Source organism: Scleropages formosus, chromosome 3 (genome assembly GCF_900964775.1).
Source record: "Scleropages formosus chromosome 3, fSclFor1.1, whole genome shotgun sequence".
Taxonomy (NCBI): Eukaryota; Metazoa; Chordata; class Actinopteri; order Osteoglossiformes; family Osteoglossidae; genus Scleropages; species Scleropages formosus.
Genome location: NC_041808.1, coordinates 23,712,629 through 23,736,816, shown reverse-complemented (window position 1 = coordinate 23,736,816; position 24,188 = coordinate 23,712,629). Strand labels below are relative to the sequence as shown.

At 44.1% G+C, this 24,188-nt stretch overlaps 4 protein-coding genes across 5 annotated transcripts; 3 read left to right on the top strand and 1 right to left on the bottom strand.

Moving 5' to 3' along the window:
- Positions 1-1,416: 1,416 nt before the first annotated feature.
- On the top strand, positions 1,417-4,473 carry LOC108936684 (fibrinogen gamma chain-like). Of its 2 annotated transcripts, none has more exons than XM_018756200.2 (9): positions 1,417-1,554; positions 1,652-1,690; positions 1,879-2,065; positions 2,169-2,253; positions 2,567-2,697; positions 2,900-3,033; positions 3,135-3,319; positions 3,604-3,881; positions 4,162-4,473. In XM_018756200.2, the coding sequence occupies exons 1-9, from the start codon at positions 1,492-1,494 to the stop codon at positions 4,335-4,337; spliced, it is 1,278 nt and encodes a 425-aa protein (XP_018611716.2). In that variant the 5' UTR covers positions 1,417-1,491; the 3' UTR covers positions 4,338-4,473. The 2 variants fall into 2 exon arrangements, with proteins under 2 accessions (XP_018611716.2, XP_018611714.2); XM_018756198.2 differs by having other exon boundaries at positions 1,649-1,690.
- Positions 4,474-8,599: 4,126 nt separating this feature from the next.
- fga (fibrinogen alpha chain) lies at positions 8,600-12,959 on the top strand. The gene is made up of 6 exons (XM_018756275.2): positions 8,600-8,726; positions 9,208-9,321; positions 10,021-10,204; positions 10,555-10,700; positions 10,797-11,718; positions 12,149-12,959. Exons 1-6 carry the CDS (start codon positions 8,673-8,675, stop codon positions 12,853-12,855), a joined length of 2,127 nt encoding a protein of 708 aa, XP_018611791.1. The 5' UTR covers positions 8,600-8,672; the 3' UTR covers positions 12,856-12,959.
- A 34-nt stretch (positions 12,960-12,993) lies between these two features.
- On the top strand, positions 12,994-15,649 carry LOC108936731 (fibrinogen alpha chain). Its single transcript, XM_018756274.2, has 5 exons — positions 12,994-13,103; positions 14,210-14,322; positions 14,476-14,659; positions 14,823-14,968; positions 15,210-15,649. The coding sequence occupies exons 1-5, from the start codon at positions 13,067-13,069 to the stop codon at positions 15,516-15,518; spliced, it is 789 nt and encodes a 262-aa protein (XP_018611790.2). The 5' UTR covers positions 12,994-13,066; the 3' UTR covers positions 15,519-15,649.
- A 3,668-nt stretch (positions 15,650-19,317) lies between these two features.
- On the bottom strand, positions 19,318-22,373 carry fgb (fibrinogen beta chain). The gene is made up of 8 exons (XM_018756152.2): positions 22,236-22,373; positions 22,080-22,094; positions 21,669-21,875; positions 21,165-21,348; positions 20,675-21,016; positions 20,439-20,561; positions 19,995-20,280; positions 19,318-19,828 (listed from the first exon to the last, which is right to left on the bottom strand). The coding sequence occupies exons 1-8, from the start codon at positions 22,305-22,307 to the stop codon at positions 19,597-19,599; spliced, it is 1,461 nt and encodes a 486-aa protein (XP_018611668.2). The 5' UTR covers positions 22,308-22,373; the 3' UTR covers positions 19,318-19,596.
- Between the last annotated feature and the right edge of the window lie 1,815 nt (positions 22,374-24,188).

Genomic DNA, 24,188 nt, shown 5'->3' with positions numbered 1-24,188 from the left:
AGGCCAGATGCCTCATACTTCTCAGGGCTGCTATATTTATCTCTGCAGGACTTCTTTCATATAGGCCCAAAGGCTACAGAACGAGGCAGAAATCATCATCATTTATTCTTAATTCAGGTGATTATCAACTTAGGTAAGCCACACAAAATCAAAATGAAACAAATCATGTTTTTATTTGCTGATAATTGCATAGCGATAGACACATACAGCCATGCAAGTTGTCATGCTGCAGACCGGCAAGTAGTGGACCCAGTCGAGGGTTAGTTTTATTCCTTCTCTGAAGGTCCAAAGGGCAGGACATGATCAGGATCAGGCGAAGGTCATACAAGGTACAGACATCAATACGCAGGCAAGGCAAACTCAGTGGTCGTAGAATACAGGCGAGGGTCAATACCCAGAAACAGGGAAACCAAACAGGCCACAAAGACCACAATGAAGCCACTGAGACTGCAAGACCACAGGGGTAATTGCAAGAATCCACATCATAACTTGTTCCCGGAGCTTCTCATATCCCGGCTGTCATCAAGTCGCCGCAGGTGCTGCCACTCCGCTCGTTCCCAGGGGCGTCACACAAGTATTTATTCATTCATTCAAATTCCTGTTGCATCACATCTAAGGTTGTATTCCATATGAAAGAATTCTCCTATTTGTGTATCCCTTAGGTGCGACTGGGCTGTTTTCATACTTGCATGTAAATCAAATCTTTCTGCACCGTTTATCCATCTTTTACCCTGTATTACCTGATCATATAATGACAGTTCTGAGTGTGGAATTGGATACACATGGCATTGCTCATATTGGAAAAATTTAAATGTCTTTCCATGCCAGGGTTAAACTGGGGAGCCTGTAAGCTTGGGTGCCAATGTGTTAGTTATGGCCTTGCATTTCACTGCATTAATACTGTGATAGCTTAATGTATTGTCAGTGTGTAGGTGGTCCGATTTCTATATATGAAACATATCATTTCATATCATATGAAAGAGCGGAGGCTGATCGTCCTGATCCCACCACCTCGTTGCTGTCTGCTTATTCGTTTTCATTTTATTCACTGCACAACAAATGACATTTTTCCACCAGTGAATGATACTGAGAGCGTTGATACTCGCTGGCGATACATTTATTTTTATTGCAATCTCACTAAGTTTATGAGAGTGCCTCAACATACAATTCAGCCAGAGTACACCAAACAACAGAACAGGGGACATGCATTTTTTACAATAATCTCTGTAGCACATATACTTGATCTGAAAGACAAATCCCGATCCCCACAATAATTATGATAATTTAGAGAGATGGATTTCTGTTTTCTGCCGTTTCGTAACTTGAGAACATGGAACACTGACTCAGGGGGTGTGACGAGCATAAAATGGGCAGGTTCATCATACTGAACCTCCCCTTCCCACGCATGCCCATTTATCTGACCTGTTGCTTGGCCAAATACAGCAGCTCTCTCAACCAGCAAATCTCCTTTTACTCAGGACTGTCAGAAATATGGCTCCTTCTATCATACACAAAAGCACTTTCCTCCTTTTTCTTTGTTCGTTCTCGTCCGCAGTAAGTGGTACAGATGTCCCGAACAAAACACAGTTCCTTTTCTGCTCGTGACGGCCCGTTGACCTTCATGTTTCTTCCTTTTCGTCTTTTTCAGCAGATGCACAGTCCAGACATGTGTTTCACCAAGGATGACTTTGTGAGTATACTTCTGTTTGTCTGTAGAAATACATTTAAAGGCTTGAACTAAATTTTGTTGAATGTTCTTACGTGTTATATTTTGCTAAACTTTCCCTTGAATGGAGAAAGTAGAACGCGAGGATTTATTTCATTAGTTATGCCCTTGCTATTAGCTGTAATGTTCAAGAACTGTCTGTACGACTGCAGGGAACGCACTGTCCAACAACATGCGGAATTGCGGAATACCTAAGCAGATACCAGCCGAGCGTGGACAGGGACCTGAGCGAGATAGAGGTCTCCTTAGTCGACATGCGGAATTTGACTAAAGGAGCACAGGACAGGGTGGTCTACATGCGGGACTCTACCACACAAGCCCAGAAGTCCAGCTCGCCAGGTGCAGCCCTGCTTTACCTTAAACTTTACCAACAAATGCCTGTCCTGTACCACGCAAAGTACGCCCTTAATCAGTGCACCGTTCACTGACGCTTGTTTTGCAGAAGCGTACATCAGAAAGTCGTCCAAAATGCTGGATGATATTCTGAGATTTGAAAAGAGCATCATTGCGCAGGAGGCTCAAATATAGTGAGTGACTCTCAGCTCTTCCGCTGTTGCTGCTTGAATTTGTTCAGGTGTTCCGTCGCTGCGCTTCACTGCCCGCTGTGTCTCAGCCTTTCTTCAAGTAACATTTATACATTAAATATTTCTGTAAATCACCAACATATATCTTTCCAGATATTCTTTATATGACATGCTGTGCATGCTATGCAGCACCACTTTATTTTCATTAATTATGTCTCTTTTGTATGAACATATGGCCGACATTTAAGTCTTGTTAATGGTCATCTTCAATGTTCATCTTTAAGGTTTAAAGACTGAATAAATCTGTTTCTCTCAGTCAACTTCAAGAGATGTTCGAGTCTAATGAGAAAAGAATGATTCGGCTGAAAGAGATGTCTCTTCAGCTACAGCGGAGATGCAACTTGCCGTGCAAAGACACTGTTGAGATTCAGACGATTACGGGGAAAGGCAAGTGGAAGATTGTCTTTAAAATGGTTTTAATGGAAGTCATGTTATCTTTCCTCTCAAACTGTTTTTTTTTTCTGAAAAGAAATGAAAGTTCATTTTCATTAGGAAAACAAACGTGTTTTTAATGAAAAGACAAAGAGAGAGAGAGAGAAAGTGCTTAGGAAATTTATTTTCCCTTTTTTTTTTTTTTTCGCTGCATCAGATTGTCAAGAAATTGCCAACAAAGGTGCCAGAACTAGTGGCCTGTACATGGTGAAGCCCCTGAAGGCCAAGGAGTCCTTCCTGGTTTACTGTGAGATAGACAGCACCGGAAGTGGCTGGACTGTGCTCCAGAGGGTACGAGGTTTTAATTGGAAATCAAAATATTCCCTGAAATGTTATGTTTCCTCAGAAGAGCACAGATTACAGCCATTCCGGGTGAATGATGTTCTTCACAGAGACGTGACGGCAGCGTTGACTTCTATAAGAACTGGGTCCAGTATAAAGAAGGTTTCGGCTACCTGTCCCCAGACGACACCAGCGAATTCTGGCTGGGGAATGAGAAGATCCACCTGCTGTCGACACAGTCCCCCGTCACATACATTCTACGGATTGAACTGAAGGACTGGGAGGGAAATAAAACGTACATTACGCAAGGATATAACCCCAATTATGAGATAATCCCTGCTGTGACTATGAAAAGAATTAGTGCTTTGTCCTCTTTTCAAAACAGAGCTGCTGAATTCACAGATGAGAGAGAACAATTTTACCGTGTTATGGATATGATAAAAAAAACTGTGTCACATGATGATATTCCACAAGATGCACATTTCCACACCTGATTTGTGTAAGTGTTAAGAAATCTTGGCCAACTAACAGATGACTGACTAACCATTTTTTGGTGTATTCCTGCTCTGTGCACTACAGACATGCAGACTATGCCATGTTCAAGTTGGCTCCAGAGGCTGACCAGTATCGGCTGACTTACGCACACTACTACGGCGGGGATGCTGGGGATGCCTTTGATGGCTATGACTTTGGAGATGACCCCACCGACAAGTTTTACACGTCTCACAACGGCATGCAGTTTAGTACAAGAGACCAGGACAATGACAAGTACCACGGTAACTGCGCCCAGCAGGATGGTTCTGGATGGTGGATGAACCGCTGCCACGCCGCACACCTCAACGGGAGGTATTACAGGGGTAAGGCACCTGAGTGATGGTCCTGATAAGACAACTGAACATCAGCTAGACATGAGAGGTTTGCTGTGTGTCTATAGCATTGGTGTGGCCACCATGTGCATCATGGGTGATGTCTAGTGTGCGGCAAACCCTCTGGCATAAAACCAACCCTGATCATGGTCTGAGTTTTTTACTTTTTAGGTCATTTTACAATTTAACTAATCAAATGAGATAAAGTAGACATGAAATTACAAGATGCGTGAAAGCGTCACTGTGTTTCCTTTACTCTTTGATACCCAAGGTGGCAGGTACACTGTGAAAAACACTGATGGATTTGACTTCGACAATGGCATCATCTGGGCAACGTGGCACAGCCGCTGGTACTCGCTGAAAGAAACCACCATGAAGATCATCCCTGTCAACAGGCTGAACATGGGAGGCAGTCAGCATGCAGGCACCAAACAGTTTGGGGGCTAGATATGTGATGGACTTGAATTTTTTTCTTATATGTCTCCTGTGTTTTATAGTGTGTTTGGGATGAAAGGGATTTTCCAGTTGACTGATTATGTCATGTCTGTAATTATGTCTAATAAATGTCTGCATGAAACTGAAATGAGAGTTCTGTGATATTTAAAGGTGGGTCTGGGGTTCGAGTCCTTGCGGCGAACTGGCATCCCGTCCTAGGTGTGTCCCCTCCCCCTCCAGCCTCGCGCCCTGTGTTGCCGGGTTAGGCTCCTGTTCGCCGCGACCCTGCTTGGGACAAGCGGTTGTAGAAATTGTGTGTGTGTGTGTGTGTGTGTGTGTGTGTGTGTGTGATCATTTAAATGTTTCTATTGTGTAATAAAGAATGCATCCATCCATCATCAATAGCCATTTGTCCAGTAGAGGGTTGTGGTGGTCAGAGACTAACCTGGAAGCACAGAGCTTGAGGCAGGGTACTCCCTGGATGGAATTCCAGTCCAAAGCAGGGCAATCACACACACTAAGGGCAATTTAGAGTCACCAGTTCACTTAAAACACACGCCTTTGTACTGTGGAAGGAAGCCCACGCAAACATGGGGAGAGCACGCAAATTGAAATAATGAGCTGGAATTAAAGCGTCATCCAAACTTGTTATAAAGAAGAAACTCAGAAAGCAACGTTTTTTAAAAAGATTTTTCAAGCACCAATTCTTAATGTTAGTGTCATTGTACAAAATTTTAAAAATAGCATTTATTATAAAGATTGTTTTCAGTTTCATACTTTACTGTTATGTATTTAATCATTCACTAAGCAGGTTGTCTCTGAGCTTGTTTGGAGAACGGTCAGTAAATACAGGTCATTATTAATTGCATTAATTTTACACGTATGTATAGTTTTATTAAAAGTGCGCCAGGTGGCACCCTATGTCACTCCCCAAGTTTCTAGATGGACCTGTAGAGGTGGGCAAGGACTCTTTACAGGAAAGAGTAATGGGGAAGATAGTTTCATGAGGCTATGTGGTTTATATTCAGTCCTCGGTTTTGCTTTTTCGGTTCCCTTAAAGAGATTTTCTCCCCTTTTCTTTCTAGGCTGTTGGTCTTAGAAGGTATTTTTTCACTTAGTGTTCAGTTGTTTAATTACTGAGCTGTTATTCGGACTATAACCAAATAAATAGATAGATAAATAAAACTGGAACCAGCATGCCAAAGTCTTTTTATTAATTTGCAGAACTAGATGCATTGCTGAAGGAGTTGAGGTTCAGTACTGTGGAAGGAAAGCAGCAGTCTTTTTTGGAACATAACTTATACCTTGTTGGTTTATTCCTTGGCAACACAGCTACTTTCATACCGTTCTGTGTGAAAACTCTACAGGTACAAGATACTCTGTTCCTTTCACAAACAAATGAATAAACATGAAAGCACTTATTATTTAAGCCATATTTTGAGTGTTGTTACTGAAGGTAGGTGTGCATCAAAGTGACCCAGTGAAGTATATAATGAAGTCAGAACTGCATTAAGTCCCACAGAAGAGAGTCCAAACAAACTTTCTCAGTTTCGTTTGACAATGACTTACAAGTATTACAGATGGCTGTATGAACTTGTACCAGTTCTATACCTCATCCACATAGCTGCTCCTTATCTGCATGTACAGAGAATGGAAATATTGAAACCCTCCGGGAGAAAGAAATGCATGCAGGATTGGCATCCGTACTGGCAAGTAATGATTGATCCAACAGGGAACATGTATTTACAATGAAAGGTAAAAATGAAATATGCTATAGACTTGTTCACATGACAGTTATGAACAACCAACCAAAGTCTGCAACCTTCTTGCGCCAAGGCAAGCCGGAGCCTATCTGGCAACACGGGGCACAAGGCCAAATGAGGAGGGGACACACACACCCAGGACAGGACACCAGTTCGCCGCAAGGCACCCCGAGCAGGGCTCGAACCTCATACCCACCACACAGCAGGCACCTGCCACGCTCCCTGGCAGTTATGAACAGAGATATTTAAAATATAAAGCTTTCCTTCCCAATATCCTCCATAACCATTCACCATGTAAGCACAATAATATATCACATAAGTTTTGACTTTTCTCTCCCTATTTAAACAAGACTTCAGTATGATGCTTCAGTGACTACACCCAGCAATACAAGAGTGACGCTGAATTAAAGACATATTTGCAACTTGAAAGCTGGCAGCTCAGCCTAAAACACAATCATATGACAGCAGACTTGTGACCCCAAGGTTTCTTGTTCAGCTTCCCGTAGAGACTCTGCGAACTTACTCCAGTAACCGTATCCACCAGTATTAATGAGTTAACCTGTAATCCTCTCTCAATAAGAAACAGCCATCTGAGCAAAGTCATAAGAGTGATCAATATGCTATGCAAATCATAAACCCAGTGATAAAATGTAGGTTAGTGTTGACTAAACCTTTTGCTCTGACCCAGTGCATCTGAGAGCCAGAGGATGAGTCAGCAGTATGTAGAAATAACTGCACCTATGTTATTGAGCAGCTCCCTGTTCATCGTCGATCTGTCAACAGCTCAAGGTTCAGACGCATTGCTTGCATAATCCCTCTGAAGGCCGGTGCAGAAAAATGACCACAGACCGGCTCTGTGCTATAGACATGGATACAGAGGGAAAATGTTATGCAGGCCATTTTCAGAATGTTCCCTGATGGGCAGTTACAGCACTGCACACACACACACACACACACACACACACACACAAATTGGCTGAATCCGCTCTCCCAAGCAGGGTCGTAGTGTGCCAGAGCCTAACCCGGCAACACAGGGTGCAAAGTTTGGGGGGGAGGGGACACAACCAGGACGGGACGCCAGTCCTTCACAAGGCACCCCAAGTGGGACTCGAACCCCAGACTCGCTACAGCACTGCAATGAACTGCAACTTAATCCTCAAAATACAGCAGATGTATCCAAAAACACTCTCATAATGGGTTACAAAGGCCTAAACTGGCTTTCCTTAGAGCGTTTCATGTATACTCCATTCATCGTATTTAGAACTCTGAGTATATTGTTTGATTAAATTACAAGAATAATGTACCACATGGCAGTCTTGTCAATGCACTCTAGAACCTTGGACAGCTACTACTGGAGTGATTAAAGCTGCTCCTTTTGGGCCTAAAGGCTCCAGCTTCAAATCCTCTTTCTAACTACAGCATTCCTGAGGAAGGTACTTACCCTAGAATTGTTCTAGTAAAATTACCCACCTGTATGAATGGATGTATAATTATGAGTCCCTTTGAAAAAAGCATCAGCTAAAGGAATAAATGTGAACTTATTTGTCTAAAGTTTGCTAATGTTCAAACACTTGTAATACTTTAAATTGAACGTGTTTATTAGGTCTGTAATCTTTGTTATCACAGAAGCGTTTTTGTTTTTTGGTAATGCACAAGTTTTCAAGGAAGTTATCTTAGAAGAGAAAACGGAATAAAATTAGGGAAGCATTTTAAAAATAAAAAAGTATATCTTTTCTGTCGAAGCGGGGTGTGGTGATGCAGTGGGTTTGACAGGGTCCTGCTTTCTGGTGGGTTTGGGGTTCAAGTCCCGCTTGGGGTGCCTTGCGATGGACTGGCATCCCATCCTGGGTGTGCCCCCTCCCCCTCCAGCCCTGCACCCTGCGTTGCGGGGTTATGCTCCGATTGGGACAAGCAGTTTCAGACTGTCTGTGTGCCTTCTGATGAACACGGTTCTACTCATTCTTCTAATATTACATCAGGCAGCTGTCAGCATTTGCGCAGCATGCTTCCCATCATTGCCCCATCATTTAAAGAAATTTGTTTCACCAGAATCACTCATGTCCCAAACAGTAAATACATTTCACCATATAACATGGTAAACATCCACTTCTGTACCTCTGTTAAAGTGATTGCCTTAGCCAGGAGGACAAATACAGCGCATTCCCACCGAAGGGACATGCAGAATGGTCACTTACAGGAAACAGCTCTGTCCTTCGAGGGCCAGTGCGTGAAAGTGTGTCTTCACCAGTGTTGTTTTTGCGCAAGATCGTGTGGGTGTGTTTGTCTTAGTGGAAAACAAACTCAAATCTGGGAACAAACGGCCCGCTCTGAAGTCCAACGTGAACCGCAACCCAGTGCCAGCACCCCGTCGTGTATCTGCATATCTCAGGGTCATCCAGAATCACCAGACCAAATGTCCTGTGTGTGTGTGTGTGTGTGTGTGTGTTTGTCAATCACCGGTGAGCTTTGGATTATTTGGGAGAGTAAACAATGACTAACCCCAGACGTGTCATCTGTGGGTTCAAATTGGAAGCAACAGCAGAGGAGCTCTGTATTCCCCAAAGTGCCCACAAGAAGAAGAAAGATGGGACTCCAGCGGTCTCTCTGCCTCCTGCTTTTGCTCGTCTCCTCAGCTCAGGTACGTCAGCTTTGTTCTGTGTCTAGATAGAACCGAGAGCGTGTATTACACCGATTAATATCACAGCAATAGCATTGGTGACAAAAATGTGTTTCAACAATCAGCAAATACGCCACAAATACGAGGTTTATGAATATAAAAGATTAAAATAATTTTAAATATTCAGTGTTCATTAAATTTGTTCATCTGTTTTTCTATAATAGCAGAATATTGAAAAACTAAAAAAAAATTGAGTACATTTTTTAAGTTATCTATTTTTATAAAGTACTAAAGTAATATTGCAGTGAGGTTACATACCTAGCAAGATTTCAGGACGCTTTCTTTGAAATGTGTAGTTTTACTATTTAATTTTGTCCAAATAATTTTTAAAAAATCTGTGCTTCAGTAGAAGGAATTAATTTGTCAGTGTTTACACTGTTCAAAGCAGAGCAATGTGTTCAGAATTGTTCATTGTTGATTCCTGATGTTTTCTCACACACAGCTGGAGCCCAGTCCCACGGTGGGACCGAGGGGGAACCGGCCCGTGGAGCATGGCTACAAATCGGAAACTTGCGCAAAGGAGAAGCAGTGGCCTTTCTGCTCGGATGAGGACTGGGTGAGATACAAGTGCAGTTTTCTTCATTCCTTATTTTCCTTTCTCTCACCATCCGTTCCGTAAGGCCTTTCTTACGGACGCGAAAGCATCGGAGCCAGGATGTGCCCGTTGTGCGAAGAGTCAGGCTTTGTGAAGGTGAAACCATCAGAGTATATAACAAAAATTCTGCAGGTGACACTCTTGAGCTACAGCAAAATTCTACCTTGATCCCATCAAAATGGACCATAGCATCTAATCAATGTTCTAATCAAGTTCTTCTTCAAGTACGTAAGATATAACCCGACATAGTCTGAAAGTTGGATGTTAATTTGCTGTGGAAAGACTTTAGGAAAAGGAACAGCTCTGGTCATCGTTAGCTTGGTCCATCAGTCTTTCCTGTATAATCCACTTGTTTAAAGTGAAAGTCAGTTTGCATCACAGTGTTCACTGATTGGTGAGAAGCAGATGTTTGGACGTGGTCATATTTTGGTGTTCGGGTATGTAACTCTGTAAATAACTGCATGTAAAGCAGTGACATAATTTATCAGGTTCTGACTGGGAACAGAATCTGTCAGCAATGGTTCACAGTGGAGTTACACACAAGCTTCCTGTGTATAGTTATTGCATCTCCGATCAGAAATAATATCTATGCCAGAGTATTTTCTATCAGGCAGCACAGAAACACCATCTCATCTCAACTTTCTGTGTAACACCACGCAGGGTCCCAAATGTCCCTCTGGCTGCAGGATTCAGGGCCTGCTGGACAAGGCCGACCAGCAGCTCACTATAAAGATCGACAGGATCCGCAAGTTCCTGGAGGATAACCGGAAGCATTACAAGAACACAGATCAGTTTGCCAAGCAGACCTATGACTACATCCGTGAAAAGCTGGTGTCTGACACCGGTGAGCAACATCTTAGCAAAAATTTTCTATTATGCTGTGACTAACCGTCCTTCAGCTGGTACCTTTGTCCTAGGCAACTCACAAAGCTAAATATGTTACACTAAGTGTTATTACACTGAACTACCCATTTATACAGCAGGATCATTTTTCCTGCATCTATTCAGGCCAATTACCTTGGCCAAGGGTACTGCAGCAGGAGGTGGAATTCAAGCCGAGTTTTTTGAGTGCAAGGCCACAGCTCTAAGCACCATACTCCCCACTGCAGGGTATCTTTGTAAATGGGGAAAACTGCACAATGATATTAAAAGCACATTGGCCAGCAGTAATTTTGCTTTCCTTTGTCGTTACAGGTAATGATAACAAGTACATGTCACTGGCTGATCAGCTGCGCCAAAGGATCATCACCATGAAGGTCAAGATTGATCGGCAGCTGAGACTTCTGGAAGCCCTGAAGAAAAGGGTCCAAGACCAGGTTAAAGAAATGCAGAGGCTTGAGGTAAGTACACAGGTCTCTTGGTGAATCCATAAACGTGTGTGTCATGGAGGAAAATGTGCATCGCTTCTCACTCGCTTTGTTCGATCACCCTCCCAGGTGGACATTGACATTAAGCTGCGTGCCTGCAAGGGCTCCTGTGCTGACTACTCCGAGTACTCAGTGGACAAGGACAGCTACGTCACCCTGGAAAAGCAGCTCAACAGCTTAGATGAGATGAAGTTGCAGAATGTGGAGACAATAAGCTCCCTCAAGGTGATGAAGAGTAGGCCCATGAAAGACGTCCTGGTGTCCAACATCTTCAAGTCTGCAGGCCCTGACAGAGAGGCTCAGAAGCAGGAGTTCTTCCCCAATGTCCAACAAGTGAAGCTGTTCCTGGAGAGCGAAGGTTCAAGTCCATCTACACCAGCCACCATCAGTAAGACCTCAGGTACGGCTGAGCAGCTGGGTTCCGATGCATCCTCCAAGTCTACCACACGTGTCACCACGCATACGGTAAAGTGCACCAAAACCATCATTAAGCAGGTCTCGCACACAAAAGATGGCCCGGTGGAGAAAGTTGAGGTGGTTAAGGGTGGGCCTGAGTGCGAGAGTATGGGCATCGATGAAGCCACGCTGCTCAGTAACGCAAAAGCTGGGAAAGAGATCTCCGGGGGCAGCTACACAGTGAAGGGCACTAGCATGACCTCGGGTGACTTCAGCAGCCTTTTCCCTGACATGAGACACCCCCAGCCAGACAGTGGAAAGTCCATCACGCAGCTGAGCCGTGGAGACGGACCACCAGGTGAGGCAGCCTTGCTTGACAGCGACTTCTTCAGGGAATTTAGTAGCTCCAGCTCATCCTCGAAGACCATCACTAGCGGGTCAAGCAAGACCAGCCACTCAATCACGAGTAAGACCTTCGCTGGCGACGACCTAGGGGGCTTTGCTCACAGTGACGTGGATGATGACCTGCCCGATATCCAAGCCCGCAGCTTCAAGAGCACAACGAAGAGAAAGAAGAGGGATTACATTGGAAAAGGTACAAGAACCAGAGCTTAGACAGCCAGGCTGCAGATCCTTCATGTTGTGAACCACAACTTTGCTTTATCTGCCCCATGACAATGATTCTACTGCAAAAAAAGATGAGAAAACCACAGACTGCATACTTACCCATAAACATGAAGGAGAGATGTCACAGGAACATCACACAAGCAATTCCGTAATCGGCTATTGCTTATTGTCAGCACAAAAACAAATTGAAAGTTATGAATGTGCCATTTTTTATCAGAGGAGCCTAGCTGTATGTCGTCATATTAAGAACAGGAAAGAGCGCAAATGAAACATAATCTGTCCTCCCACTTTTAGGTCATAGCCACAAGGATCGCTCTTAAACACTAGAGACAGTTTCTTTCAGGAGTGTTTCTGTATGGAACTTGGAGCCCTAATCTGCAGGTGTGGTATCGTTTCAGATTGTGTTGATATCCTCCAGAACCATGCGTCAGGACATAAAAGCAACCTGTTCAAAATTAAGCCCGAGGGCATGGAGGAAGTGGTAGAGGTTTACTGCGACCAGGACACTGTGCTTGGCGGCTGGGTCCTGGTGCAGCAAAGAATGGATGGGTCCGTTAACTTCAACCGGACCTGGGAGGACTACAAGGAAGGCTTTGGCAGTGTAGACCAGCAGGGCAAGGGAGAGCTTTGGCTCGGGAACAAGCACCTGAACTCCCTCACGCAGGCCGACAGCGTGCTCAGGGTCGAGCTGGAGGACTGGGAAGGCCAGGCTTTCTACGCTGAGTACACAGTTAGAGTAGGGCCGGAATCGGAGGGCTACACCCTGACAGTGTCCGCGTACTCGGGCAATGCTGGGGATGCCCTCATCGCAGGGCAGCCCAATTTGGGAGCGTTCCTCTCTCATGCTAGCATGAAGTTCAGCACGTTTGACAAAGACCACGACCGGTGGGAGGAGAACTGCGCTGAGATGTATGGTGGTGGCTGGTGGTACAACAACTGCCAGTCAGCCAACCTAAATGGAATTTATTACAAAGGGGGCCCGTACGACCCAAGTAGCAACGTCCCCTACGAGATTGAGAACGGCATCGTGTGGCTGACACTAAAGCCAGCTGACTACTCACTGAAAGCTGTCAGTATGAAAATTAGACCTCTTGACTCCATGTGAGAAATAGACCTCCTTCTTCTGGATTATGGGATAAATATGCAAAATATTCCTAAGCAATCATGTAACTTCAGGCAAGAGCTCAATAAAGAAATGTGTTCACCTCATTTGCTGTACTGTGCTTTTTTACTGTTCTTTTTTTTTCATTTTTCCTGTAAGCACTTCATTTTTGTTTTCTAGAAGTAACGCGAGTGCAGTGTTTCCACTGAGAGCAATGAAAAAGTCCCACAGCAGGCTTTCTCAGGGAAGCAGTGAGTGTGACCCCTCACTACATACCTCCTCAGCAGAAAAGACCATATTAAACACTAATTAATACTTTAGATATATTCATATGTGTTCTTTTTATGAGTTATGAGTCAGTCCATTATTTGAAGGGTGACTTCATAAGTGGCTTAAGTGATCACAAATTTAGAAAGTAGGCACAGGTGAAGAACACATAATGGATTCCTTCTTCCACATGGAAAAAAATGACTAAATAAATTCATGCTACGCAACATATATAAGTTTCATAATGTAGGACACATTCATTTTTTTAAAGCTTGATGAGAACATTCATGTATTTAGGAGTCAGTCTCTAAAGTCAAAGTACAATCATCAGTTGTTCCTACATTTTATATTTAATGTGGTATTTGCATAATGTGAGAATTATCAATACACAAAATAGATATTGAAGTATAGTGGAAATGACATTGCGTTTTTGAGTGCACAAAGGCGAACTGAATGACAGCATCATATCACCACATCAACTCTCTTATCCAGTGAGGCTTTTAACTAAAAAGGAAACTTGAGTTTAATTCACATTTCCATATGTTCAGTATATTCTACAAACATGACTAACAATTATGTAAAGTGTTCTGCAAAAAAATGTGCACCTGAGCACGAGCCAGGATTTGTATGATGAATCACATATTTCACTTTGTGGACCATTCAAGCGTGTCGTTTGGACCCCTGGGGGCACTGAGAAGCGAGTCCAACGCAAGGGGCAATGCCACTATTTTGAAACAGTGATTCTCAACCTCTGGTTTCTTGCACTTTTGCTCTGTTTTGCTTGTTGTCAACAGGTACTTGCCCTTCTGAACCTGGACACAGCAGTCAGAGCGCCACATCATGACATTGTGTGGGGGTTGAATGCAATCCTTTCAAACTCTGTAGATTTTACAATTTTTCAAAAGATTTAAAAATCAGCTACAGAATCTTCCATTCCAATATACAATGTCAAGTGATGGTGAAATATTTAACACACAAACAGTGTTAAATTCAGTTTAATTTAGAGTCATAAATGGATGGTGGTAAGCTTTGTTTCAGAAATGTACCATTGTTCAGCTTTAACCAGGATCCTGTCTTTTTCCTTCTGCAGTCTGCAGTGTGCACAAACCAAAAGCTCAGCCCCCGAGAACCACCAAGTCCAGCAGGAGTCCAGAACAGTGCTCTTTGGGTGCAGCATTGCCCCTGTGCTCCAGTGACGAATTGGTATATTCAGCTCCTCAAAAGCCATTAAGCCATATAAAATGTTATTTCTCATGTTTTCCTTGGAGAAGAATCAGTTTCTCAAGGGAATTAATTAACTGAAAGATTTTAAAACGTTGCAATTGGTTATTTCAATCGTGTGTAATGCCTTCACAGAAGAGCAGGTGCCCATCGGGATGCACGGTACAGGGGCTTCTTGATGCAGCAGAAAGGAGTGTCTCGCAGCGTATAAGCAAAATATGTGAAAGGATCATAGAAGATGAAAATGCACTAAATAGAACCCTGCTTCTGACCAAAGAGCTCTACTATGATCAGAGGAGAACTATTGTCAAACATTACAGTAAGTAAGCATCACATGCGCCATAAGGTAACTGGAGCTTTCTCCCCGTGAAGTCAGAGTCCTCCAAAAGATCCCAGGAAAGCTGGCGCATTCATGTCTAATCCCTCTACGGTTCATATGAGAATATCATTACATCACAAAATGTTTTATATGTTGAATGCAGTTGCTGAGACCAGACAGCTGGAGCTTCAAGAGGAGTTGCAGCTGAAACTCTCCACCTTGCAAAAGCGTTCAGCAGACCTGGCGAAGATGCTTGAGGCCAAACGCAGTCTCATCAGACAGCAAATCATGGCAATGCATCAAACTGAGGTGAGGAGACATTTATTCTTCAAGTAGCATTCAGGGTGTTTGTGTCATAAAGCCAAAATAGCTCCTTAGTTCGGTGAATTTAATGCCAGAGTTCAGTTGAACGGGGCGAGCGATGAAGTGTTCCAAAGTCCAGCCCAACTTCAAAAAGTGCACTCAGTCAATAATCTCTGACTTTGTTCAGGAGTTAAACGTTAAACTTCGGATGGACTTTTTGATAGCCTTTGTTTGTCCTTTTTTGCAGGTGGACGTTGACATAAAGATGCGGGCTTGCCAAGGGTCCTGCAGAAGTGCCTTCATCTATCACATAAACCCACAGGACTACGAGTCACTGGAGGATGAGCTTTCCAAGGCTGGTCAAACCTCTGGGCAGATGTGGAGGTTGACCATAAATGCAGGAAAGATTCAAATGGAATCGCTGGATAGAAACAGCGCATCACTCCCATCATACAGAGATCACCCATTTATCAGAGAGGAGTTTCTCTCCCAGTTTGAAGACATGCCAGAATATCGAGTTTCAGCAGAAAAATCTGCACAGAAAAAGAAGAATTAGAATCAGAATCAGATGAGTTTTATTGGCCAGTATGCTGACGCACATAAGGAATTTGTTGTGGCTCTAGGTGTCTCCAGTATTTACAGACAAACAAACAAACAGCAGACACAGAATTACAGAATAAATAAATAACATATCTACCGAGTATACAAACACGAGAGTATAAATAGTAGTATAGATACAAAAAAGTAAATAAATAAGAATTAAATTACAAAAAGTGGTTGGATAATGTTGCACTGACAGGAGACCTATGAGGGATTGTTAACTGTTCGTGAGAGGGATGCCCTGAGGGGAAAAACTGTTCTTGTATGTGGTCGTTCTGGTGGAGGGTGCTCTATAACGCCTGCCAGAGGGAAGAAGTGTAAGGATTTGTGCCCGAGGTGTGTGGGATCAGTGACGATTTTCCTCATTCTGAGCTTGTACGGGATCTGAAGAGTAGGCAGGGGTGCACCGATGATCCTCTCAACCGTCTTGACTGTCCTTTGTAGCCTATTTCTGTCCGATTTGGTAGCCGAGCCAAACCACACAGTTATAGCAGTGCACAGGACAGACTCAATGACATCTGAGTAGATCCAGATCAGCAGTTCCTGCGGCAGGTTGAGCTTCTTCAGTTGGCGAAGGAAGTACATCCACTGTTGGGTCTTTTTCACGATGGAGCCGATATAGGTGTCCCACTTCATGTCCCAGAAGACTGTAGGACCCAGGAGCCTGAAGGACTCCACGGCTGACACGGAGCCGTTGGGAATGGTGGGGGGTTCCTCCTGAAGTCCACAATCATCTCCACTGTTTTGAGTGTGTTCAGTTCCAGGTTGTTTTCGCTGCACCAGCCAACCAGCTGCTCGACCTCCCTCCCGTATGCAGACTCGTCACCGTCCTGGATGAGGCCGATAACTGTGGTGTCATCTGCAAACTTCAGGAGCTTCACAGAGGGGTCTTTGGAGGTGCAGTCATTTGCGTACAGGGAGAAGAGTAGTGGGGGGAGCACACATCCCTGAGGAGCACCGGTGCCGACCGTGCAAAAACTTAGCGGTGTAACGCTGCAGAATGTCAGATGTACGTAAAACACACACGTTCTGGCTGCGAACATTCCCCTGCAGCCATTACGGTAAACTAATGTTGCAGTAAAAAAGTCATGTTTGTCCCCGTTACACTCCCACACATTCACACCAGCCATCTTTACGAAACCTTTTTACATACCTCTAGTTATGCCTTTTGTCCAAAGCTGTACTAGGCGTTATTTTGACGAGAGCATTGTTAAACATATGTAATATTTTAATAAAAATGTTAAAATATCGCCACCCTGTCATAATTCATCTTATGCCAGAAGACCTCCGTACAATTGTTACACAGTAGGTCTCGGGCATTAGTCATTGCACACAGATTGTGTGTAAACCTGTATTTAAGGGGAGAAACGTGACAAAATGACACCGTGCCAGGCGTCGCTGGAGCTTCTCTTTAATAATGAGAAGAACTTAGCAGTGTTGTGTGATAACCTCCCTGTCGCTCGCCCCTAGATGCTGTTAGCTGAACAACAGCTGAAATCCACTCATCGTCAACAACCACTTGCCCCAAGCGGGGTCACAGTGAACAAGTGAGCAAGAGCCTGACCCGGCAACACAGGGCGCACGGCCAAAGGGGGAGGGGATACACCCAGCGGGACTTGAACCCGAGACCCCCAGAAAAATTAGGGGTGCAGTGGCGCAATGGCTTTGGCCTGTTCCTGCTCTCTGGTGGGTCTGGGGTTCGAGTCCTGCTTGGGGTGCCTTGTGAAGGACTGGCGTCCCATCCTGGGTGTGTCCTTCCCCCATGTTGCTGGGTTAGGGTGCAGCTCGCCACGACCCTGCTCAGGACAAGCGGTTTCAGTCAGGGTGTGTATGTGGACATAAAAATCATACAATTACAGCAAATCAGTCCATTCTGTCTCCACACTATTGTGGGCATCATGCACTCAATTACAGACAAACACAAAATTGTAAAATATACATAACAATACATTAACACATGGTGTTACATGCAATCCAGTGGCCCATGTTCAAATCCCCACTCCTGCTGTAGGAGTGCTGCTCAAGGTATTACAGTACAAACTTCACATTGTAAGTCAGTAAAACTCCCAGATAAAGAAAGTATTGCAAACTCTTCAAAGTAAATGAAGACAGTGAGAGATTACTGTACTTGTGAAAAAACACAGTTCACCTTATGTGAGCTGAATTACGCTACCCTCTCATAAACTGTTGCTCCATGATATTGTCGGAGAAACATGTTAAGATCTGCCTTTGAAATGTGTCTCTGCTTCTGCGCTCAGGGTAACTTCACAAAAACTGGCTGTGCACTGGGTATGTGTGTCACAAATGCTCAAGTTCCAAATTTTCAAACATACATTTTTCCATTCATTTGTTTCTTTTATATTTCAACCCTGCATAGGATGAGCAGTTCATGAAAATGGAATAAATGAAGTGTTGCGACAAATTTTTAATGCACTACCACATAGTCTGGGGTTTTTACAAATCCTAACCTGTGAATAACTTGAGGGAGGTCTGTACTGTAGCTTTTATTGATTGTCAAGTACCAATTTGACTTACAAACAAATTTAGTTACCAATTACCGCCTGCGTCCAAAAACTGAGGACCTAGTGTAACATGTTCAGTTTCAAAATTATTTACATTTATTCATTTAGCGGATGCTTTTCTCCAGAGCGACTTCCAATGAACTCTAGTATTACCAGCTCACACACCTTATTCACTGTGGTGACTTACACTGCTAAATACGCTACTTACACTGGGTCACTCATCCATACATCAGTGGAACACACACACTCTCTCTGTCACTCACACACTATGGGGGAACCTGAACAGCATGTTTTTGGACTGTGGGAGGAAACCAGAGCACCTGGAGGAAACCCATGCGGACACAGGGGCAACATGCAAACTCCACACAAACTGAGCAGAAATCGAACCCACATCCTCTCACACCTCCCAGGTGCTGTGAGACAGAAGCACTACTCACTGTGTCACCATGCCAAATGCATTAATGGCTCAAGGATTGTCCTTCTGCTCGCTGTTTGTACTAGTTTTGCTTTCCTTCATTGATGAGAACACTGCAAGAATGTGGTTGCGGATACCACAGCAGCGTTCTGAAAAGAAACATTTTTTCACCCAGCTGACGCTTTATCAGCATCAAGCCATTTACTATTGTTTATACAGCAGGGTAATTTCAACACAGTAATTTAGGGTAAGTATCTTACTCAAGAATACTACAGCTAGAGGTGAGATTCAAACCAGCAACCTTTGGGCCCAACAGCAGCAACACTAAGCACTTCACCACCAGCTGCCCTGGCTGTTCCAACACTGACATACTATTGATATCAAAACACATTGCTCATCTCTAATTGTTGCAGATGAGAGAAAGGGCCAATTGGAGGTCAGTCATCACACACACACACACACACACGTAGGCGGTAGTTTTCAAACCTACAATTCCACGTTACAAGGCACCGCAGCATTACTCACTGAGCTGCATGTGCTTTGGTGACACAACAGCAACTATTAGATTCAAACATTCAAACAATAAACATCACTTAAATATTCTTCAACAGACTTTATTGAGCAGGAAACCAAAACTGCATCCTCTGAAGTTACCAGTAGCCACTTGTTACTGTGGTAAGCATTTGGGTGTGAAATGATGAGGGATAGAGATGTTGGAACAGTGGTACGCTGCCATCGCTGACGTTTGTAGTGAAATGTTATGTATACAACATACACTTCGGCACTTGAAATGAAGAATCTTTTCAGCTTAATTTTTCAAAACGTGCAGCTCCTGTTCTCACCTTATTCATTGTATTTCAACAGTCAAGCTTTATACATATTTCTTTCCTTCCCAAGCTATTTTTCCATACAATGCTTTTCAGGGTTAAGTGCAGGACAAGTTAATGTCTAAATCTCAGCAGCTGTAAAAATTCCTTTACAGTTTACAGATCAGTGGCTGTTTTTTTTTATTTTAATTCTTACTTGCTGTTACTGCGCTGTTATTATACTGGCTAAAGTGCAAGAACTGTGATGCAGTGGCCCTGGTTGCTCTGCGTCTATCGGGATGGAAAGAAAGGTCTGATCTTCATGCTGATGGCCTTCAGTGAGTACCAAGAGCCCTTCCAGTTCATCCATACGATGCCATCATCCGTGCCATGTTTGGCCATGTGCTTGGTGTACAGACCACCCCAATAGTAGCGCCCGTTGGGGTTTGACGAGTGGCAGCGGTTGTACCACCAGCCACCCCCATCCTCCCTGGAGCACTGCTTAGATGGGTCCCCTGGTAGCCTGTTGAAGGAAAACCAGCATAATTTCAGGATTAGAAACGAAATTCCTGCGGTCGGGGCTGAGACCACTGCAACTGCACTGCACCATATCTGTCTGAGCAGGCACTACACTACGGGTGAAGAGCTGAGGTGAGAGGACAGATGTCCCTTGAATGAGCGGCACCCACCAGTTGTCATTGTCTCTGTCATACGTGCTGAACATCATGCCGTTGTGGATGGTCATGGTGCGGTTCTCCCCACTGAGCTCCTTGGCGCCTATGAGGAGGCCATCGCCTGCAGTGCCCGAGTAGCCGGCCACGGACAAGACGTAGTTGGAATTCTCGCCCTGCACCGTGAACTGGTTGTACTTGGCCTGCACACGACTGCCAGTCCAGTCGGTCATTTCAAACAGGATCTCTGTGGGGCCCATCTTGCTGAGCTGGCTGATGCGGTCATTACCCAGCCAGTATTCCCCTACAGGTGGAGGACATGGAGCAACCAAAGGATGAGCGGCAGCTGTCAGCTCACAGAAACCACCCGGGAACCACGGCGAATGGGAAATGGGGCAAGATGGACTGGAATGTAAAGGATATTGTGTCCTCAACCACATTTTCATTTGGACTTGTCCTCACCTGGCTTGTGGCAGAAGCCCTTCTCATTTGGAAGAGCGATGTTTCCAAAGCCAGTTCGGTAGTCATCCCATCTCCGGCCAAAGTCCACGCTGCCGTCCTGCCTGTTTTGAATGACAGCCCAGCCTGGAGAGGAAAGTCCAAGCAAACACATGGTATCACCATGGAGACAAAGCCTAGAAAGGTCATTCAAGTTCCAAGTGTTCCAAGTGCACATATGTTCTGGCAGCACAACCCACCTCCATTCATAGTGGTCATGTCACAGTACACCTTGTAGGACCTGAAGAATGAGTCGGGCTGGATGAGATACATCTCAGACGTGGTGCCTCCCTTACGGAAAATGTCCTCGCACTCCTTGCCTGAGACCACGGGGATGGGGCATGAGACAGTGCATGGCTTGTTGCACTTGTCCCGCTGGCTCATGATGGCTGTCTCAATCTTCTGAATCTTGTTGCGGACGGTGTCCAGGATCTGCTGGAGGTGACGGATGGTGGAGGGGAAGGACGTATCGATAGTCTCCTTGATGAAGACATGCTGCTCCTCCATATCAGATGTGTACGTAGTGATGATGTTGCCATTATCTGCAACGAGACACATGTGCTGTAAGGGAAAGCCTGCAACACTGGCTGATCCTTGTGGGACCAGGAGAACATCTCCCAAAGTGTAACATGGAGTGGAGAAAGATGCAGGATGACTGCAACAAACTGAGGAAACTCAAAGGCAACTCACCATCCACAAGACGCTGCCGGTCCCTAAGATGGGAGGAGAGTCCATCCACATAGCTGTAGACTGTGTTTGACGACCTGGACAGGTCATTCACATCCCGCCGTATGTCCGTAATCACAGCCTTCACATTCCTTTCCTGCTTCAATAGGGTTGTCTTCAGCTCGCATCCAGTTGGGCACAAAACACCCTGTAAAATGCGCAGAAACAAATAGGTATTTTATTATGAAAAATCTGTGATCATCTAAAGCTGTACTGCGTTTCAGTATTACATGTCAAATCATTGGTGTGTTGAGTTAACATAGCTTGTTTGCTTATTTAAATAGGTGGTATTTGAAAGTCTTTTAGCAACACTGATTCATCCAATTATTAATGTCCAAGGGAGTTTGTGTTTTCTTTTGTGGGTCCAAAGCTACTTTTCCATGCAACACACAGCCGAAGCTCTGACACAGGCCTTTAAAGAGGGAGGGGCGCTCAGCCTTATTAACTGAGGTGGGAACGGTTACTGACCATCTGCTCGGAGGCATGGGTGCAGCCCCCTGCATCAGGCTGCTCCTCCTTCTCCTGTCGCTGTGGGATACGTAATGGCGCGATGGTGGGCCGGCCTCGGTAGGACCCGCTCCCACTGATGGGAGGCGGGACAACAACGGGTGCGATGTAACGCTCATTACCTCCTGTCAATGGCCTGTGGCCCCTCGGGTCCAACACCTTCTTGCTCTGAAACAGAGGAACACCGCATCGTTTACCTAGATAACTGTAACTAGGCATTATTTAAATCCCATTGCCTGGACGGACAGTAAACTCATGCAACCATCAAATGTTGATAGAAATGAAATTAGATTATTTCAGTTTTTTTTTTTTTTTTTCCAAATTGACAAGTTGCGAATAATTTTACTGAAATTAGAAAAACTTAAAACATACCTCTGCTTTCTCGTTCTACAAGAGGTGGAAATGAAAAGAAAAACAGCAGTTACCGCAAGTTGTCATGGCACACGGCATAAATAAAACATAGCAGGAGTATGCAGTATAACGTACAGAAAGACAAGATAAAGCTTGTGATAAAGTGACCAAAATTACCTCATAATCATCATATTCGATGTCACAGAGCACAGCATGAAGGCAGAGACAGAGGAGAAGCAGCCGCTTCATGCTGGACGGGGAAAAGGTGACGCTTCTGCAGCAAAATGTCCGGAGAAATGTCTCCTCGGCCGAGAGCTGCTCTGTATTTATACAGCATCCTCTCCTCATATCACCTGCCTCTGAACCTGGATGGGCAGCATGACACAGCAGATAATATTTAACTTGCATTGCTCAGACATCCATAACTGGAAAAAAAACAACGAATAAGTGCGACTTCTGGGAAGCAACGACGATCGGTGGCCCATGTCTGTTGACCAAGCTGCAGAGTAAACAGTCACCTTTCAAACCCTGCAGCCACGCTAAGTCAATTTGTCTGTGCTTTCAAATCAAAATATCATAATGATCATCACAAGCATCCAGATTCAATTTATGAATAATCTATTCAATGTACGAAAACTCTGCAGTCACTCAGACATGGTGCTTTACAGAAAGAAAGACAATTATTTATCACTGTAAAACTAAGTGTTTCTAATAAAGAAATGCACAAGAGAAGAACAATTTTCCTGTAGAGAAATCAGATCTTTATCTCTCTAGCGCTTCTATTATATAAAGCTTTGTAATCTGCAGTCATTTCTCAGGCAAGTGAACTCTGCAGACTTCTTTTGGGGTTAGTCCATTTAAAAATGATCTGTAGGAATAGAAATGTGCTGCACATTTCTATTCCTACAGATAATTTTTAATGTATACATATATATGTATACGTATGAATATGCATACGTATACATGCTGCTGCTGCTCTGTGGACCCGTATGTGCGGTGCATTACATTATGAGAAATGTGATTAATTTCCCAAGCAGAAAGGCTGTGCTAATTACATAGTTTCTTTTTTTTAAATAATAGTATTCTTCAGTACTGAAGGTCTTTCTAAATGGGAAAAGCATGACCCAGTGTCCTTCACTTAAGCATATTTTATTTCCGTTCCTGCATCGTGCTCTTCAACTGGTCCAACATGTTGAAAGGCAAACAGACACTTTGTACTGTTTGACCAACTTGTGACAACTTGTGATAAATGTTCTGAAGCAACAATTTATCAAACAAATACACACACACACACATTTTCAGAACCGCTCGTCCCATACGGGGTCACGGGGAACCGGAGCCAACCCGGTAACACAGGGCGTAAGGCCAGAGGGGGAGGGGACACACCCAGGACAGGACGCCAGTCCGTCGCAAGGCACCCCAAGCAGGACTTGAACCGCAGACCCACTGAAGAACAGGACCCAGTCCAACCCACTGCGCCACCGCGCCCAAACAAATACATTCTTACACAAAAATAAGGGGAAAACCTTTGTGCTTTGGTATTCCATCTGTTGGTTCTGCAGACAAAGCAAAATATCAAAAGTATGAACATATGACTGTCTTGAGGCATATATATTTTAGGCTTTTTTGGTGAGATAATTTCAGTAATTATTTCACCCGAAAGTGGACCAGTTAAGTAATAGTACATCTAAGTTAGATGACTTTACTAGGCTCAGAGTTTACTAGGTTAAGTTTTGCTTGGAGAGAGCAGTTTCCTTAATTAGTGTTCATAAACACATTTTCACAATCGGCATACAGGGCAGAGTACACACCATACAGAACACCTGTCCATCACAGGGAATCGCTAGATTTTGTAACTCTCAATAACCACTTTTTCGGAAGAAAACTCGCACAGTCATTAAGGGGTCTCTAGAAGGGCTTCTGAAATTAGTAATGGCCTTCATATAGCTGTTGGCTTTTTCCAAGGTAATTTACTGTTTTATTATCCACTTTACACTGATATATCCATTCATACAGAAGGTTAACCTAACATCGAGTTATTCAGCACAAATACTTTGCACGACGATACAGGAGAGGGACTTCGACTTTCAGACTGAGACGGAAGCCAGAGATAGATCTCGACAGAGAGTT

What these genes read in the sequence shown, in the direction of transcription:
- LOC108936684 (XM_018756198.2), top strand. Translation starts at nt 1,492, where the DNA reads ATGGCTCCTTCTATCATACACAAAAGCACTTTCCTCCTTTTTCTTTGT. An exon ending in GTTTCACCAAGGATGACTTT is followed by an intron (nt 1,691 to 1,878) that starts GTGAGTATACTT and finishes GTACGACTGCAG; the next exon opens with GGAACGCACTGTCCAACAAC. An exon ending in CAACGGGAGGTATTACAGGG is followed by an intron (nt 3,882 to 4,161) that starts GTAAGGCACCTG and finishes TTGATACCCAAG; the next exon opens with GTGGCAGGTACACTGTGAAA.
- fga (XM_018756275.2), top strand. Translation starts at nt 8,673, where the DNA reads ATGGGACTCCAGCGGTCTCTCTGCCTCCTGCTTTTGCTCGTCTCCTCA. An exon ending in TGCTCGTCTCCTCAGCTCAG is followed by an intron (nt 8,727 to 9,207) that starts GTACGTCAGCTT and finishes TCTCACACACAG; the next exon opens with CTGGAGCCCAGTCCCACGGT. An exon ending in AAAGCTGGTGTCTGACACCG is followed by an intron (nt 10,205 to 10,554) that starts GTGAGCAACATC and finishes TTGTCGTTACAG; the next exon opens with GTAATGATAACAAGTACATG.
- LOC108936731 (XM_018756274.2), top strand. Translation starts at nt 13,067, where the DNA reads ATGAAAAAGTCCCACAGCAGGCTTTCTCAGGGAAGCA. An exon ending in CAGGCTTTCTCAGGGAAGCA is followed by an intron (nt 13,104 to 14,209) that starts GTGAGTGTGACC and finishes TTCCTTCTGCAG; the next exon opens with TCTGCAGTGTGCACAAACCA. An exon ending in TGTGCTCCAGTGACGAATTG is followed by an intron (nt 14,323 to 14,475) that starts GTATATTCAGCT and finishes ATGCCTTCACAG; the next exon opens with AAGAGCAGGTGCCCATCGGG.
- fgb (XM_018756152.2), bottom strand. Translation starts at nt 22,307, where the DNA reads ATGAAGCGGCTGCTTCTCCTCTGTCTCTGCCTTCATGCTGTGCTCTGT. An exon ending in CCGGCAGCGTCTTGTGGATG is followed by an intron (nt 21,017 to 21,164) that starts GTGAGTTGCCTT and finishes GTCTCGTTGCAG; the next exon opens with ATAATGGCAACATCATCACT. An exon ending in GACAGAGACAATGACAACTG is followed by an intron (nt 19,829 to 19,994) that starts GTGGGTGCCGCT and finishes TTCCTTCAACAG; the next exon opens with GCTACCAGGGGACCCATCTA.